At 42.1% G+C, this 13,362-nt stretch overlaps 1 protein-coding gene across 1 annotated transcript in view; it reads left to right on the forward strand.

The window, feature by feature from the left end:
* The window catches only part of NTPCR (nucleoside-triphosphatase, cancer-related), a 56,809-nt gene that overhangs the window by 18,077 nt on the left and 25,370 nt on the right, over window positions 1–13,362 (forward strand). Inside the window, exon 4 of the mRNA XM_075532117.1 lies at window positions 10,902–11,111. Within this exon, the coding sequence (XP_075388232.1) occupies window positions 10,902–11,111 (210 nt within the window). The remainder of the gene's footprint in view (window positions 1–10,901; window positions 11,112–13,362) is intronic.

The following is a 13,362-nucleotide window of genomic DNA, read 5'->3' on the forward strand; positions in this document are numbered from 1 at the left end:
TCCTCTTTCCCAACTTTCTGATGTTGCTTTGTGATTAGACTCGGGGTATCTCCTGATTGTAGCACTACCGTAATACTCAGGTGTCTCCTTTGCTGGCATGTGATAACCATTTGCACTTCATTGGTGATAGTAATTTTGATCACTGGATCAAAATAATTGTATAATTTCTCTACTGTATAATTACTTTTTTCCTTTGAAACTAATAAGCAGTGAATGGGGAGACACTTTAAGACTGTGAACATATGCACATAAAAATTCCCTCCAAGTAATTCTAATTTTATCTAAAATTTATTACAATAAAATTATTTTCGCTTGAGATGCTAGCTGGCAAGTATATTTAGCTACTGTATTTTGAAATACTATAACAGTGAATAGTAATTAACAAATAGAAAATTAGTGTACATCCAAAAATTTTATCAAAACAGCCACAATTGTTGATGTTTTTTCCTAATCTAATCTGTATGTTTCTCTGCTTATCTGCAGTTACCTCTGTAGGTTAAAGATACCATCATCTTATTGTACCAAAGATGGTCAACTTTCTCTCTTCCAGTCTTTTCCTAATAAAAGTTTACCAGGCATTGATTGACTCCATGACAGTAAGGTTGAGGTTGAGGTTGTGGTTTATTAGACATGAAAAATAGTAAACTTTTATGAAAAGTTTAAACATTGACTAAAGTTTTATTAAGTGAACTGTTTAGAGTAGTGATTGTAAAGACAATTGTCTGATGAGGGAGTGGTAAGATTGAGTAGGTACTGGGCTGTGGTTATATCTGCTCTGCTGTGTGCAGAGGGTTAGGCTCCCAGGCAGGGGCAGAGTTCCATTCTCTAGGTTAAATCTGCCTATTAAATTGAGTCATTATCTACTCACTTTGTAAAATGATGTTGGTGATAATGTTCTTTGACCTCAAATGTGTAATCCTCTGAAAATTTGAGAGCAATAAAATAAAAATTGTAGGATTTTCATGGCTGTGCTTCTGTAAGTCCCTAGAAACTAGAACTCTGTTCTTTATTGGAGAGGAAGAAAAGGCAGTTCCTTTTTTAAACATGGACTTTTTATTGTCTTAGCAATAAACCAGGGTGGAATTGTGCTTCATAGGGTTTATTTATTTTTTTTTTTAGGAAGGGTTTGGTAGACACAGTTCTTATTTCATATGAAAGTGTGAAGGTGCATAAGTGTGCATGCTAAGTTTGGAATCAAATGATTTTGTGTTTCACACTTAGCTCTATCATTCGTGAGCTAACTGTATGACTGAGCCTTCTGTCCTCATCTGTAAAACTGGTACTGATACCTGGGCCTGCTAGTTGCCATGGAGTTTTTTTCCCAACTCATGGCAACCTCACGTCAAAGAGAACAGCTGCATAGAGTGTCCATGATTGTGAGCGATGGAAGCAGATTGCCAGGCCTTTCTTCTGAGACACATGTGGGTGGGAGTCTATTGGGAGTGGGGCACTTAGCTATGTTGCTCAGGAACTCATCAGAGTTTTGTTTTGTTTTTCAACCATTTTATTGGAGGGCTTGTACAACTCTTATCACAATCTACATATACATCTATGTATCAAGCACATTTGTACATCTGTTGTCAATATCATTCTCAAAACATTTGCTTTCTACTTGAGCCCTTGGTATCAGCTCATTTTAAAAAAATCATTGTATTAGGGGCTCATACAACTCCTATCACAATCCATACATGCATCAATTGTGGAAAGCACATTTGTACATTCATTGCCCTCATCATTCTCAAAATTTTTGCTCTCCACCCAAGCCCCTGGCATCAGGTCCTCATTTTTCCCCTCCCTCCCCACTCCTTCCTCCCTCATGAACCCTTGATAATTTATAAATTATTATTTTGTCATATCTTGCTCTGTCCACGTCTCCCTTCCCGCACTTTTCTGTTATATGTCCCCCAGGGAGGAGGTCACATGTAGATCCCTGAAATAGGTTCCCCCTTTCCAACCCACCCTTCCTATGCCTGCCCAGTATCGCCACTCACACCACTAGTCCTGAGGGGATCATCCGCTCTGACTTCCCTGTGTTTCCAGTTCCCATCTGTACCAGTGTACATCTTCTGGTCTAGTAAGACTTGCAAGGTAGGATTTGGATCATGACAGTGGGGAGTAGAGGGGAGGAAGCATTTAGGAACTAGAGGAAAGTTGTATTTTTCATCGTTGATACATCGCACCTTGACTATCTCGTCTCCTCCCCAAGACCCTTCAGTAAGGGGATGTCCAGTGGCCTACGAATGGGCTTTGGGTCTCCACTCCGCACTCCCCCGCTCATTTAGTATGGTAAGATTTTTTGTTCTGATGATGCCTGATTCCTGATCCCTTGACATCTTGTGATCGCACAGGCTGTGCTTCTTCCATGTGGGCTTTGTTGCTTCTGAGCCTTCAAGCTTTTAAGACCCCAGACGCTATGTCTTTTGATAGCCGGGCACCATCAGCTTTCTTCACCACATTTGCTTATGCACCCATTTGTCTTCAGCAGTCGTATCACGGGGGTGAGCCCAAAATGATAGGTTTTTGTGGGGTTTTTTTTGATGCCTGGTAACTGGTCCCTTCAGCACCTCGTGATCACAGGCTGGTGTGCTTCTTCCATGTAGACTTCATTGCTTCTGAGCCAGATGGCCACTTGTTTACCTTCAAACCTTTAAGACCCCACACACTATCTCTTTTTATAGCCGGGTACCAACAGCTTTCTTCACCACATTTAGTTGTTCACCCACTTTGTCTTTAGCGGTTTTGTCAGGAAGGTGAGCATCATAGAATGCCAATTTAATAGACGAAAGTATTCTTGCATTGAGTGAGTACTTGAGTAGAGGTCCAATGTCCCTCAGCTACCATAATACTAACCTTATAAATATATGCACATAGATCAATTTCCCCATCCTCATGTATAAATATATTTGCATATGTACATGTCTTTATCTGTACCTCTATAAATGCCCTCTGCCTCCCAGCTCTTTCCTCTATTTCCTTTGACTTCTCTACTGTCCCACTATCATGCTTAGTCTCCACCAGGGTTTCAGCAATTCCTCTTTGTTACATTACCCTTGATCATGCCCAACCAGGCCTCCCACACCCTCCTCACCACCAATTTGGATCACTTGTTGTTCCCTTGTCCCTGGGTTTATTAGCACCACTACCTTTCCCCCCACCTCTCCATCTCCCATGTCCCCACAGAACTATTGGTCCCGTTGTTTTCTCTGCCAATTGTTCATCCAGCCTATCTTATTTAGAAAGACCTGGGGAATAATAACATGCACAAAAACAAGACAGAGCAAAACCAAGCAACAATATACAACAAAGCAACAACACAGCAACGACAAAAACAAAACACAACAAGAAAGAAAAACTTGTAGTTAGTTCCAGGATTGTTTGTTGGCCTTTAGGAGTGTTTTCCAGTCCAGTCTTGGACCCCAAGTACACCTTCAGCATTCCCTGGGGACCTTGCTGCTCCATTCCCTTGCTCTTCTCTTGTACCCCGATAATGTTTTGCCTCGGTGTGGCAGGATCTGATCGGGTGCAATTCCCTCACTGTGTCTCCGGTGTTGTCCCTGTAGGGCTATGGGTCAGTGAGGGACGTCATGTCTCATAGTGGGGCCGGCCATGTGGTCCTCTCTGTCGACTGACTGCTCTAATTGGGAACATCGACCTCCTGGCCTAGTGGGCCATGATGTGCTCCACTCTCTCCTCCTCCCCCTTCATCTGCTCCTGTGAGCTCAGATCAGATATGTCCCTATCCAGGAGCTGTAGATTCAGTGCCATCCTTTGATATAAATTCTTCTGAGGGGTGGGGCAGATGTCCCCTTAGTAGTTGGTTTTGGGGTCCGCCCCCCAGACCTCTCCACTGGTACCCTATTCCACGACGGCATGTTGCATTCACATCTTGGAGCATTAGGTTGAAGTCTGGTCCCTCTTTCCCTGTGGAGACACAAACAATACCCTCCCCTTTAGTGGGTTAGTGCCCTGTGCCCCCACTACTCTTTTCTTTTTCTTTTCCCTTTCCCCCCTCCTTTTTAGTTGTCTACCTTGTGTATTCCTGTATTTGGTCTGGTCCCTGCCATATTACCTGGTCCTCACCCCAGGAATGTTTGTATACCATAGCTTTTTCCCTATGCCCCATTTGCCTTTTTTTTTTTATAAGCTTACCTCAGCAGCCTTTCAAATCTTTCCATATTTAAGTCAATGCTATCTTGAAGTCTGTTTTCTCTTTTTTGCCCTCTGGGTGAGGTTGTTCTGTGTGGTGGTCTCTTATTTATGCTTGGTGAGTTGTTCTTCTGCCCACGCTGGGTCGGGAAGGATTTTTTGTAGGGCTGGGTTTCTTCTAACGTATTCTTTGAGTTTTTCCTTATCTGGGAAGACTCTTACTTCTCCGTCTATCTTGCTGATAATTTGGCTGGGTAGAGTATTCTTGGGTTTGCATTGTTTTCCTTCAATTTTTTGAATATGTTACTTCACTCTCTCTTCTTCATAGTTTCTGCTGATAGGTCTGAGCATATTCTTATTTGAGAACCTTTATAAGTTATTGCTTGTTTTTCCCTAGATGCTCTCATGATTTTCTCCTTTTCCTCAAAGTTGCATAATTTAACTATTATGTGCCTTGGTGATTTCTTCTTTGGGTCCCGTCTTGTTGGAGTTCTTTCAGCCTCCTGAATGGTTGCCTGGGTTTCATTCACTAAGCTGGGGAAACTTTCCTCCAAGAATTCTCTCACTATTATTGCAGCTGACTTCTTTGTTGTGTCTTCCTCTGGTAAGCCAACAATTCTAATGTTGTTTCGCTTCATAGCATCAGACATAGTTCTTAAGTTTTCTTCAGCTTCTCTGATGATCTTATTAGATTTTTGTTCGCATTTGTTAAAGTCTGCTTGGCTGCCCTCTAAGTCACTGATGCGGTTCTCTGATTCCTCGAGTTGCTTCTCAAGGTCCATGAGTGTGCTACTGGTTTTTGTTATCTCCTCCCTAAGTTCCTGTATTTCTCTTTGATTTATGGGTTTTCCATCATTTTATCCTTTTTCTGTATTGTTTCCCTCTTATCCTCTATGACTCCAAGTAGCATTCTGAAAATTTGTTTCTGTGGCAGCTCAATGTCTGCTTCCTCTATTCATGGCCTTATGTTCCTGCCTTAGCTTGGAATGTTGAGGAGTGTTGGCCGAGCTGCCTCATGCCCTCAGGCACACAGGCAGGAATTCCCCAGTAAGAAGTTGAGCAGAGTATCCCCTGATGGGGGTCAGCAGGGCTTTCCCCAGCCTCCCTAGTTTAGCTGGGTGTGGCGCAGGCCTAAATGCCCTAGGCTAAGGGGAGTGGTCTGGAGGTTAGCAGTGTGAGAGACCAAGAAAGAGGCAAAGAGGAGGGAAAAAAAAGTTAAAAAGCAAGCCAGATGAGGGGGGGGGGAAGGGGGACATATTATGAAGAGATGGAAACAAAGCAACAATGTAGCTGAGTCCTGATCCCTGCCAGTGGAGCTGCAAGGGTTTAGTCCCTGATCCCAGGTGGCAGTGGCAAGCTGTAGCTGTGTTGAGAAAAGGCCCCTGTGCTGTGGCTGTATTGAGAAAAGGTCCCTGCTCAGCCCTCCAAGACCGAGGTGGGGACAGAGAGGAGACTCAAGTATCTAGTCCCTGCCCCGAGATGGGTGTTGGCAAACTGTGGCTGTTTTGATACAAAGCCACCCTGCAGGCTCCAAATGGTCCTGGCTCCAGCAGAGACAGTGGTGGGGCCAAGGTCAAGCCCTAGCCAGCCTCCACTGAGGTAAGCCAAAAGCCCCCAACACCTCAAAACCCTGTGGATTTGTGCCTACCTATCTTTATGATGCTCCTCCAGCGTTCCAGCAGTGTTGAATTTCCCTCTAAGCAACTCTCCTGGGCTGAATTCTGCGGAGTCCCTCTGGTATATGTTACTCCATCACCATCTTGCCGGAAGTCCCCGGGACTCATCAGTTGCTAAATACAGGAATACGTGGATGTGCATGTGTCTTCGTTATATAGTGCTGCTATAACAACTCTGCTACATGTGGATAGCTTTAACAAACAGAAACGTATTGTCTCAGATTTGCAGGCTAGAAGCTCAAATTCAGGGTACCGGCTACCGAGAAGGCTTTCTTTCTTACTGTTAGCTCTGGGAGAAGGTGCTTGTCATTAATCTTCCTTGAAGTTTAGTTTTTCAGTGCATGGACCCAGATGGTAGGAGGCTCCTGTGATTTTTGCTTTTTGTTTAATACCTTTTATATCTCAGGAGAAATTGACTCAAGATACAACCTAATTATACATTCTATCCTGCCACATTAACAAAATTACCTCTAATCCTGCCGCATTTTCATAATAGAGAGGGCAGGCTTTATAACACATCGGAGAATCATATAAAATCACAAAATGGAAGATAATAACATGAAACTGGAATCATGGGCCAGACAAGTTGCACTTATTTAGGGGAGACTCAGTTCAGTCTCTGATAATGTGGTTCATACTAGTTTTCCTTTGGAGTTGAGAGAGGTGACGATCAGGCAGTATCTTGAGAGGACCCTCATTTCACTAGTTTGATTTGTGTTTGCCAGGAAACAGGACTAAACAGAGTCATCGATGTAATGGAGTCCCACTAGCCCCATGTCCAGGCCAGTCTGAGGCTCTGAGTCCTGCTTCCCTCACTGTCAGCCCGAAGATACTTTCCGTTTTGGAATAGTTTTGCTAGCTTAGAAAATGCCCAGGGTTCAGTTCAGATTAGATCATCCGGTTGTTGGTGTCTGTGAGACAGCCAGGCCATTTAAGGAATTCAGGAAGACCAGAGGTCTAGTTGGCCTCAGTCCACCTGTAGTGTGCCTAAGTGGGGAGAGCTGGGCTCAGAGGTGTGGCACACAGTCTAGACATCTTGTCCCCGCTTGTCAGCACTTCATATTTATTCCTTGTGGACACACAATTGACATGCCACCAGGCAACTAAAATATTCTGCCATCTTAAGGCAAGGAGTAAGCAACATAAAAGTCAAATAATAGCCTTGCATTTTTAGCTAATGATGTAAGTTGGTGGAGGGATTTGGGACTTGCTTGGTGAGGGCTGTTACCCTGTTTGCCGACTGGCCTGGTGGCCTTCGCGTTCTTCAGGTCTTAGGGTTATTTGGGGGAAGACTGCAGTGCTGCTGCCTATGTCTGCCAGATGTCCCCTTGTTCCTTTCTTGAACCTTTGATACCAGACATCCCAAGTCAGTGCACCCAGGAGCGCGTCAATATGTCTGATATTTTTGTTTAAAAAAATTTAAGCCTTAATAGCAGCAGAAGTATTGATTTTGCAAATAATTCTGAATGAGAAAAAGATAATAAGCTGTCAACTTTCTCCAATATTTTGGTTTTGTGAAATTACATATTTTTAATCTACATTTTTTCTCTGTTATTGGAAGTATATATAAAGGCTGAAGAAAAGAGCAAACATAGCACACTATTTTCAGGTCTCTGATATAACTGGTACAAAGATATTTTTTTCTTACTCTAAATTGATTTAATCATTCCAGAAAGTAAACTGGCTGAGTGCATCCAAAGCTATCAAATTATTCATAGCTTCTCTCACCCCTGGCTGGTCAATTTTTGGAATCTATCCCAAGGAAATATCTTCTTCCTCAAAACAGAACAACTAAAATATATATTTCACAAGGAAGGTTTTCTCACTCTTGTGCCAATGAAAATTTATACTCAACTGAAATGTAAGCCTATCATAGGGGCATGACTAAAATGCCATGGTAACAAAGGCCAACCGTGCAGAAAATGCCACGAGCCCGAATTGTTGCCTTGGTGAGGTGCTGTGCATGGGCAAAAGGGCAGTGCCCCCCTTCATGTGCACAGTGATAAGATCCCCAAAGGCTCTTCAGGACACCTCTGGGAGCTCGTTCTGACTCTGCATGCCCCAGAAAGGGAGCGCTGGGGCAGGAGCCTTAGTGGGCTTCAAAATTAGACTTCTTATGAGTCCCTATCAACTTGGAACAGAACTTGGGAAAATGGAAATAGAGCAAACGTCTCTTCATTGAACTATTGTTTGTTGCTCTCTAAAATTACTTACACTTGTATAGGAGTAAAACAGCTTTGGCTATAATAAAACTAAAAATGTACTGCCATGAGTTAATTCTGACTTACAGAGATTCAATACAGAGTCTCCTAAGCTGTCATGTATAGCCTCATCTTTCTCCTGCTTGAATTTGCTCATGGTTCCTGTTTTGCATGTTACTTAGCAAACCAAGATGGGAATTGTTAGGATTGTGAATATCTTGGCATCTGACATGCCACTCCATTGAGCGCAAATAACTTCCCATTTCTCATTAAACCCTCAGTCTTATTTTTGAGATTCTTTTTTTCTCTCGAAACAAAGTCCTTAACACTGGGAAGCATGAGGTTTTTATATACGCTAAGGCTTTGAAAGGAGTCATTTGCATTTGGTAGGAAATAATACTTGCCAGAGTATTCCGATGTCTGCACTAAGTACGTGGAATTGAGGCAATGCAGACGAGCTGTCATTGACTATCACCAGTGGCTCTAGGAAATGCAGAAGGGTGATGTATGGGGCCACATGCTTTATCTTATATGTGGGTGTGTTAGTGGACATGCCCACATGTGGTCATTCATACATATATTCACGAGTACAGGTCCATTCACCCTCATTTCATTTTTGTTGTTTGTTTCATATGGCTGCTTTCAATACTGACGTTATGATCAATCAGAAGAGCTCTGTTTAGATGATAGCCTTCCAAATGAATAAATATATAATTATTCAGTCTTTTCAGGTGCAAGATCCCATAAATACTCCCTGATAAGAGTCATATCATGAAGTTTCTTCCTCCTACAAAGATAGATACTCACTGGTGGGATTGTTTGTTTTTATGCTCCCAAACAGACAGGGTAGATAGCCATTTTCTGTATCTCCCAATTTTTACTTAATTTTGACTTCATTTCACTACTGGAAATAAGTAGTAAATTATTCTATGACATTTTCTTTCCTTTTGCCACCCTAAAGGCAAAATTAGCTTAAGAAAATTGAGGCTGTCTGCTCCTGTAAAGATATATAGGTTCAGAACTCCTATATAGGGTCACCGTGTGTCAGAATCAACTCAGTGGCAGCAGAGTCTGAGTTTTGGTATAGCTTGACTCATGTACTTTTGGGAATACATGGATGTCATTATCTTAAGCGTCTAAGAACTGTATGAAAAGTAACTATACATTAGCTTTCCATGTTATTTTCAAATAATTATTATGTAAGAAGATAAGAAATAAATACATTTGCTACTTAGTAGTCACTGAAGTGTTTACTTGTATTATATCCTTCCTGTGAAAAGTCGAACAGTCATAGCAGCCTTGTCAGGTTTTCTGGAGAGAGCATGTGTGTCATGTCTGTCTGTTGCTGTATAGCAAATTACCCCAGAACTTATTAGAAACTTAAAACAACAAACATCTGTTCCTTCCCACACGTTCCTAATACCTCCACTCTCAGTCTCATCTGAAGGGGAGAATTCAAGTAAGGCTTGGCTGGGTGGTTCTGACTGAAAGTCTCCTCTTCACTTGGAACTGCAGTCAAGTTGTCGGCTCTGGTTTGATTGAAAAAGGACCTATTGGAAACCTCACTCATACAGTTTTGGAAGACATTTCCTCACAATGTGAGTCTTCTATAGACCACCTGAATGTTTTACAACATGGTATTTTTCTTTCCCTAGAATGAGTAATCCAAGAGAGAAAAAGAGTCCCAAGGCAAAAAAGGCAGTCTTTAGCAGCCTACTTTCAGAATTGACATTTTGCCACATTCTGTTGGTCACATAGACCTGTAAGAGGGGACCACACAAAGGTGTGAAGCGAAAGAGCCCTTATCAGCTGGACTCCTGGAGGCTGGCTGCTGTACCTAGTTAGGATGGGATTTTTAAGGAAGTAAAGGAATGTGTTTGTATAAAGTCATTAAAAAAGAAATCTGAGATTTAAAGGACACAGCCCTTACTTTGTTTCTAAACCCAGATACGTTTCTTTCACATTTTTATTTTTCCACAAATGTTCATAGCCCAGATTATGAAACACACAGTTTTCTCCTGTCCAACAGGCAAAGAATCTCCTAAAACTTCAGTTTAAAATTAGAAAAAATAGGCCAGTGCTATAAGAGCATCCAGGATTCCTTTCTTTTAATGGATTTAAGGGATTCTGGGAATTGTAGTTTATAGTGTTGAGGGGTAGGCAATGAGGGTTTTCAGGAAGGTGTGCATGCTCTATTTCCATAAAATGGTGTGGGTACTGTTAACATAGGATGGCACCAGGTCTGGGTCTCTGAGGTAATGTTTCTATAAAATAGCTTAAAAGATTTGTTAAGAGATGACTTAACTCTGGAAGCTTTTCTGTCAGAACTCTCACCCAACTCAGTTGTAAAAGGAAATTACTGTTGCCATAGTCTCTAGTCACACTGCCTCCATTTGTGCTTCCCTATCCTGTTGAAGTTCAGGAAGCGTTTACTGTACAGATTATAGACTGATTATAGCCAAAAAGTATATTTGCAGAGATACATCGGGTAAGATCAGATAGAGTTCCCTAAATAGAGCTTCCACAATCCAAGGGACCCTCCACCTCTCAGAGAACAGATATTCTTACCAAACTGGAAGCCCTCTGATCTTGATGTTAATGGCTTTTGTGGACCATTCCTGAATGATATGCTAAATTGTGTCTCCTGAGTCTAATTATATCAGCCTTCCAGGTGAGTCTTTTCCGATCTGGCTAGGCCCCACTTTGAAGCACAAATTCTTAAGTGGGACCTGGAGTCCCAGAGCTCCATTATTCTAAAGCTAACTGTTCCATGTGACGATGAAAATGATTTCTTGATTTTCAAAGTACTAATGGAACTGGGAGAGAACTTTGCTCACTGTGACTTTGGCTTCCAAATGAATACCTTTCTTATTCTTAGGCAGGTCTCGGCAGCAGCCCAGGGCAGAGAGTGTGTATCATCGATGAGATTGGGAAAATGGAACTCTTCAGTCAGACTTTCATCCAAGCTGTTCATCAGACACTGTCTACTCCAGGGACCATAGTCCTCGGCACAATACCAGTCCCTAAAGGCAAACCACTGGCACTTGTAGAAGAAATAAGAAACAGAAGTGACATCAAGGTGTTCAGTGTGAGTATAACCAGTCCTCCATATCCATGAAAACGGCACAGATAACACAGCACATGTCTAGATAAATCCTTGCCTTTGGATTTCTATTGCTTTCCCTCTGGAAATAAGTGATTCTGATTCTGTAGGTATTTATAGCACTTAAATAACACCACTATTTTATGAAAAACAAACCGACCCCTGAAGAAGCTGCTTGCCCTATCAGCTGTTTTGGCTATATTTCTCTGCCTCTCTTACCTGGACAGTATAACCATCAATGGTTTGGGCCATCAAAATTGACTGATCAACTGATTTCTTGCTCTAAGTTTTTCTCTTCTTAGGTGATACAGATTGTGATCAGGCCCAATATAACAGGTTAGGAGACCTTTTTGCAAAGGTTTTCTCTTTTAAAATGATTCTCTGAAGATAAAGCGGGTACATAAATATGGTGACGAAAGCTGATGGTGCCCGACTATCAACAGATATAGTGTCTGGGGTCTTAAAGGCTTGAAGATAAACAAGTGGCCATCTAGCTGAGAAGCAACAAAGCCCACATGTAAGAAGCACACCAGCCTGTGTGATCATGAGGTGTTGATGGGACCAGGTATCAGGCATATAAAACCTAGAATAAAATCATACCCAATGTGAATTAGGAGAGGAAGAGGGCCTGGAGTGGAGACCCAAAGCCCATCTGTAGACAATTGGACACTATCACGACCTCAGTTCTACCTTACAAATTGGATTAGACCAGAACATGCACACTGCTACAGCCTGCAACACAGGGAAACCAGGATAGATAGACCCCTAAGGGTCAACAATGAGAATAGAGATTCCAGGAGGATTAGGGGAAGGTAGGGAAAGAAAGGGGGAATCGATTACAAGGATCAGCATATAACCCCCTCCCAGGGGGCCAAACAACAGAAAAGTGGGTTAAGGACAACAGAGGATGATGTAATATATGAAAATAATAACCTATGACTCATCAAGGGTTCGTGGGGGAGGGAGGGGGGAAATGAGCTGATATCAAGGGCTCAATTAGAAAATGCTTTGAGAAATGATGATGGCAGCATGTGTACAAATATTCTTGACACAATGGATGAATGTGTGTATTGTGATAAGAGATCTAAAGCCCCCAATAAAATATTTCATTTTAAAAAATGGCTTTCCTTCTGCTTCTGGTAAGAAGAGACTGCGGCTCCAGTTTGCAGCACAGTTGCTGAGGGTCAAGATTTATGCTCTAGACTCCCTCCCCCACTCCCATGGCGGAGGGCAACATAAGCTGCAGCAGCTGTCTGTTTCTCAGCTTTGCCGCTTTCGTGAGTAGCTCAGTCCAATCGACTGGGATTGCAATGTCCAGTAGAACTTTGTGTCTTGGCAGAAAGCTGTTCTCATCTGTGTGCTCTGGTACATTAGCCACCAGCCACACGTGGCTATTCAAGTTTTAATTTAATTCATTGTTTGTTTTTTAATTAAAATTCTGCTCCTGAGTCAAAACCTCATCTCGCTACCGTGGAGTCAATTTGCTGTGGGTTCCTGAGTTACACTAGTGATAGTTTCATCTGTTGCATCGGGCAGTGCAATTACAGAGCTTGGCTACTCCCAGTGAGAGCCACAGAGCAGAGCAGCAGTATGGTATTAGCTGGAAGCTTTTGGGAAGTGCAACTTTGTGGAGAGTAATAGCTTGCTATATAGGTGAGCTGTGATGCTTCTGCAGTTTGGAAAGCACTGCTGTAGACCCCTTGTAACAGTGTGGTACTTCAGACACACTGGACCAGTAACAAGGAATTCTTACAACCCAACTGGTACTTGACCTTAATACTTACCTGTCTTTCCCCATTATCTCTCTGTATTCATCTTACTTATATATCGTTTTGTCCAGTTCCACCTTAGTTTGTTTGTGTCGTTGATAGCCATTTTCTTTACAGAGCTCTGCTTATATCTCTCACCCTCTAACCCCTAGTTTAAAAGCTCACAGACCCTGCAAATGCCAGGTGACCAGGCAGTCAAGGTCACTCTTCTATCGGGCAAAGTGGAGAGTTTGTGCTGGCTGCAAAGTATCAGTGAGAACCTTACATCACTAATTAAAAATGTCACTATGGCCAGATTGTCTACAAAGTGGGCTGGAAAAAACTTGAAAACGTTGAAAAAGTTCTTTATATGGACTTATATTCATTTTTTCACTCATTTATTTGGTAAACATTGACTAAGCATCTACTATCTAATGTCTTTTAAGTGTGCGAAGTTATTGTAGGTTTTTGAGATACTTAGGTTAATA

Source organism: Tenrec ecaudatus, chromosome 1 (assembly GCF_050624435.1).
Source record: "Tenrec ecaudatus isolate mTenEca1 chromosome 1, mTenEca1.hap1, whole genome shotgun sequence".
In the NCBI taxonomy this organism is placed as follows: Eukaryota; Metazoa; Chordata; class Mammalia; order Afrosoricida; family Tenrecidae; genus Tenrec; species Tenrec ecaudatus.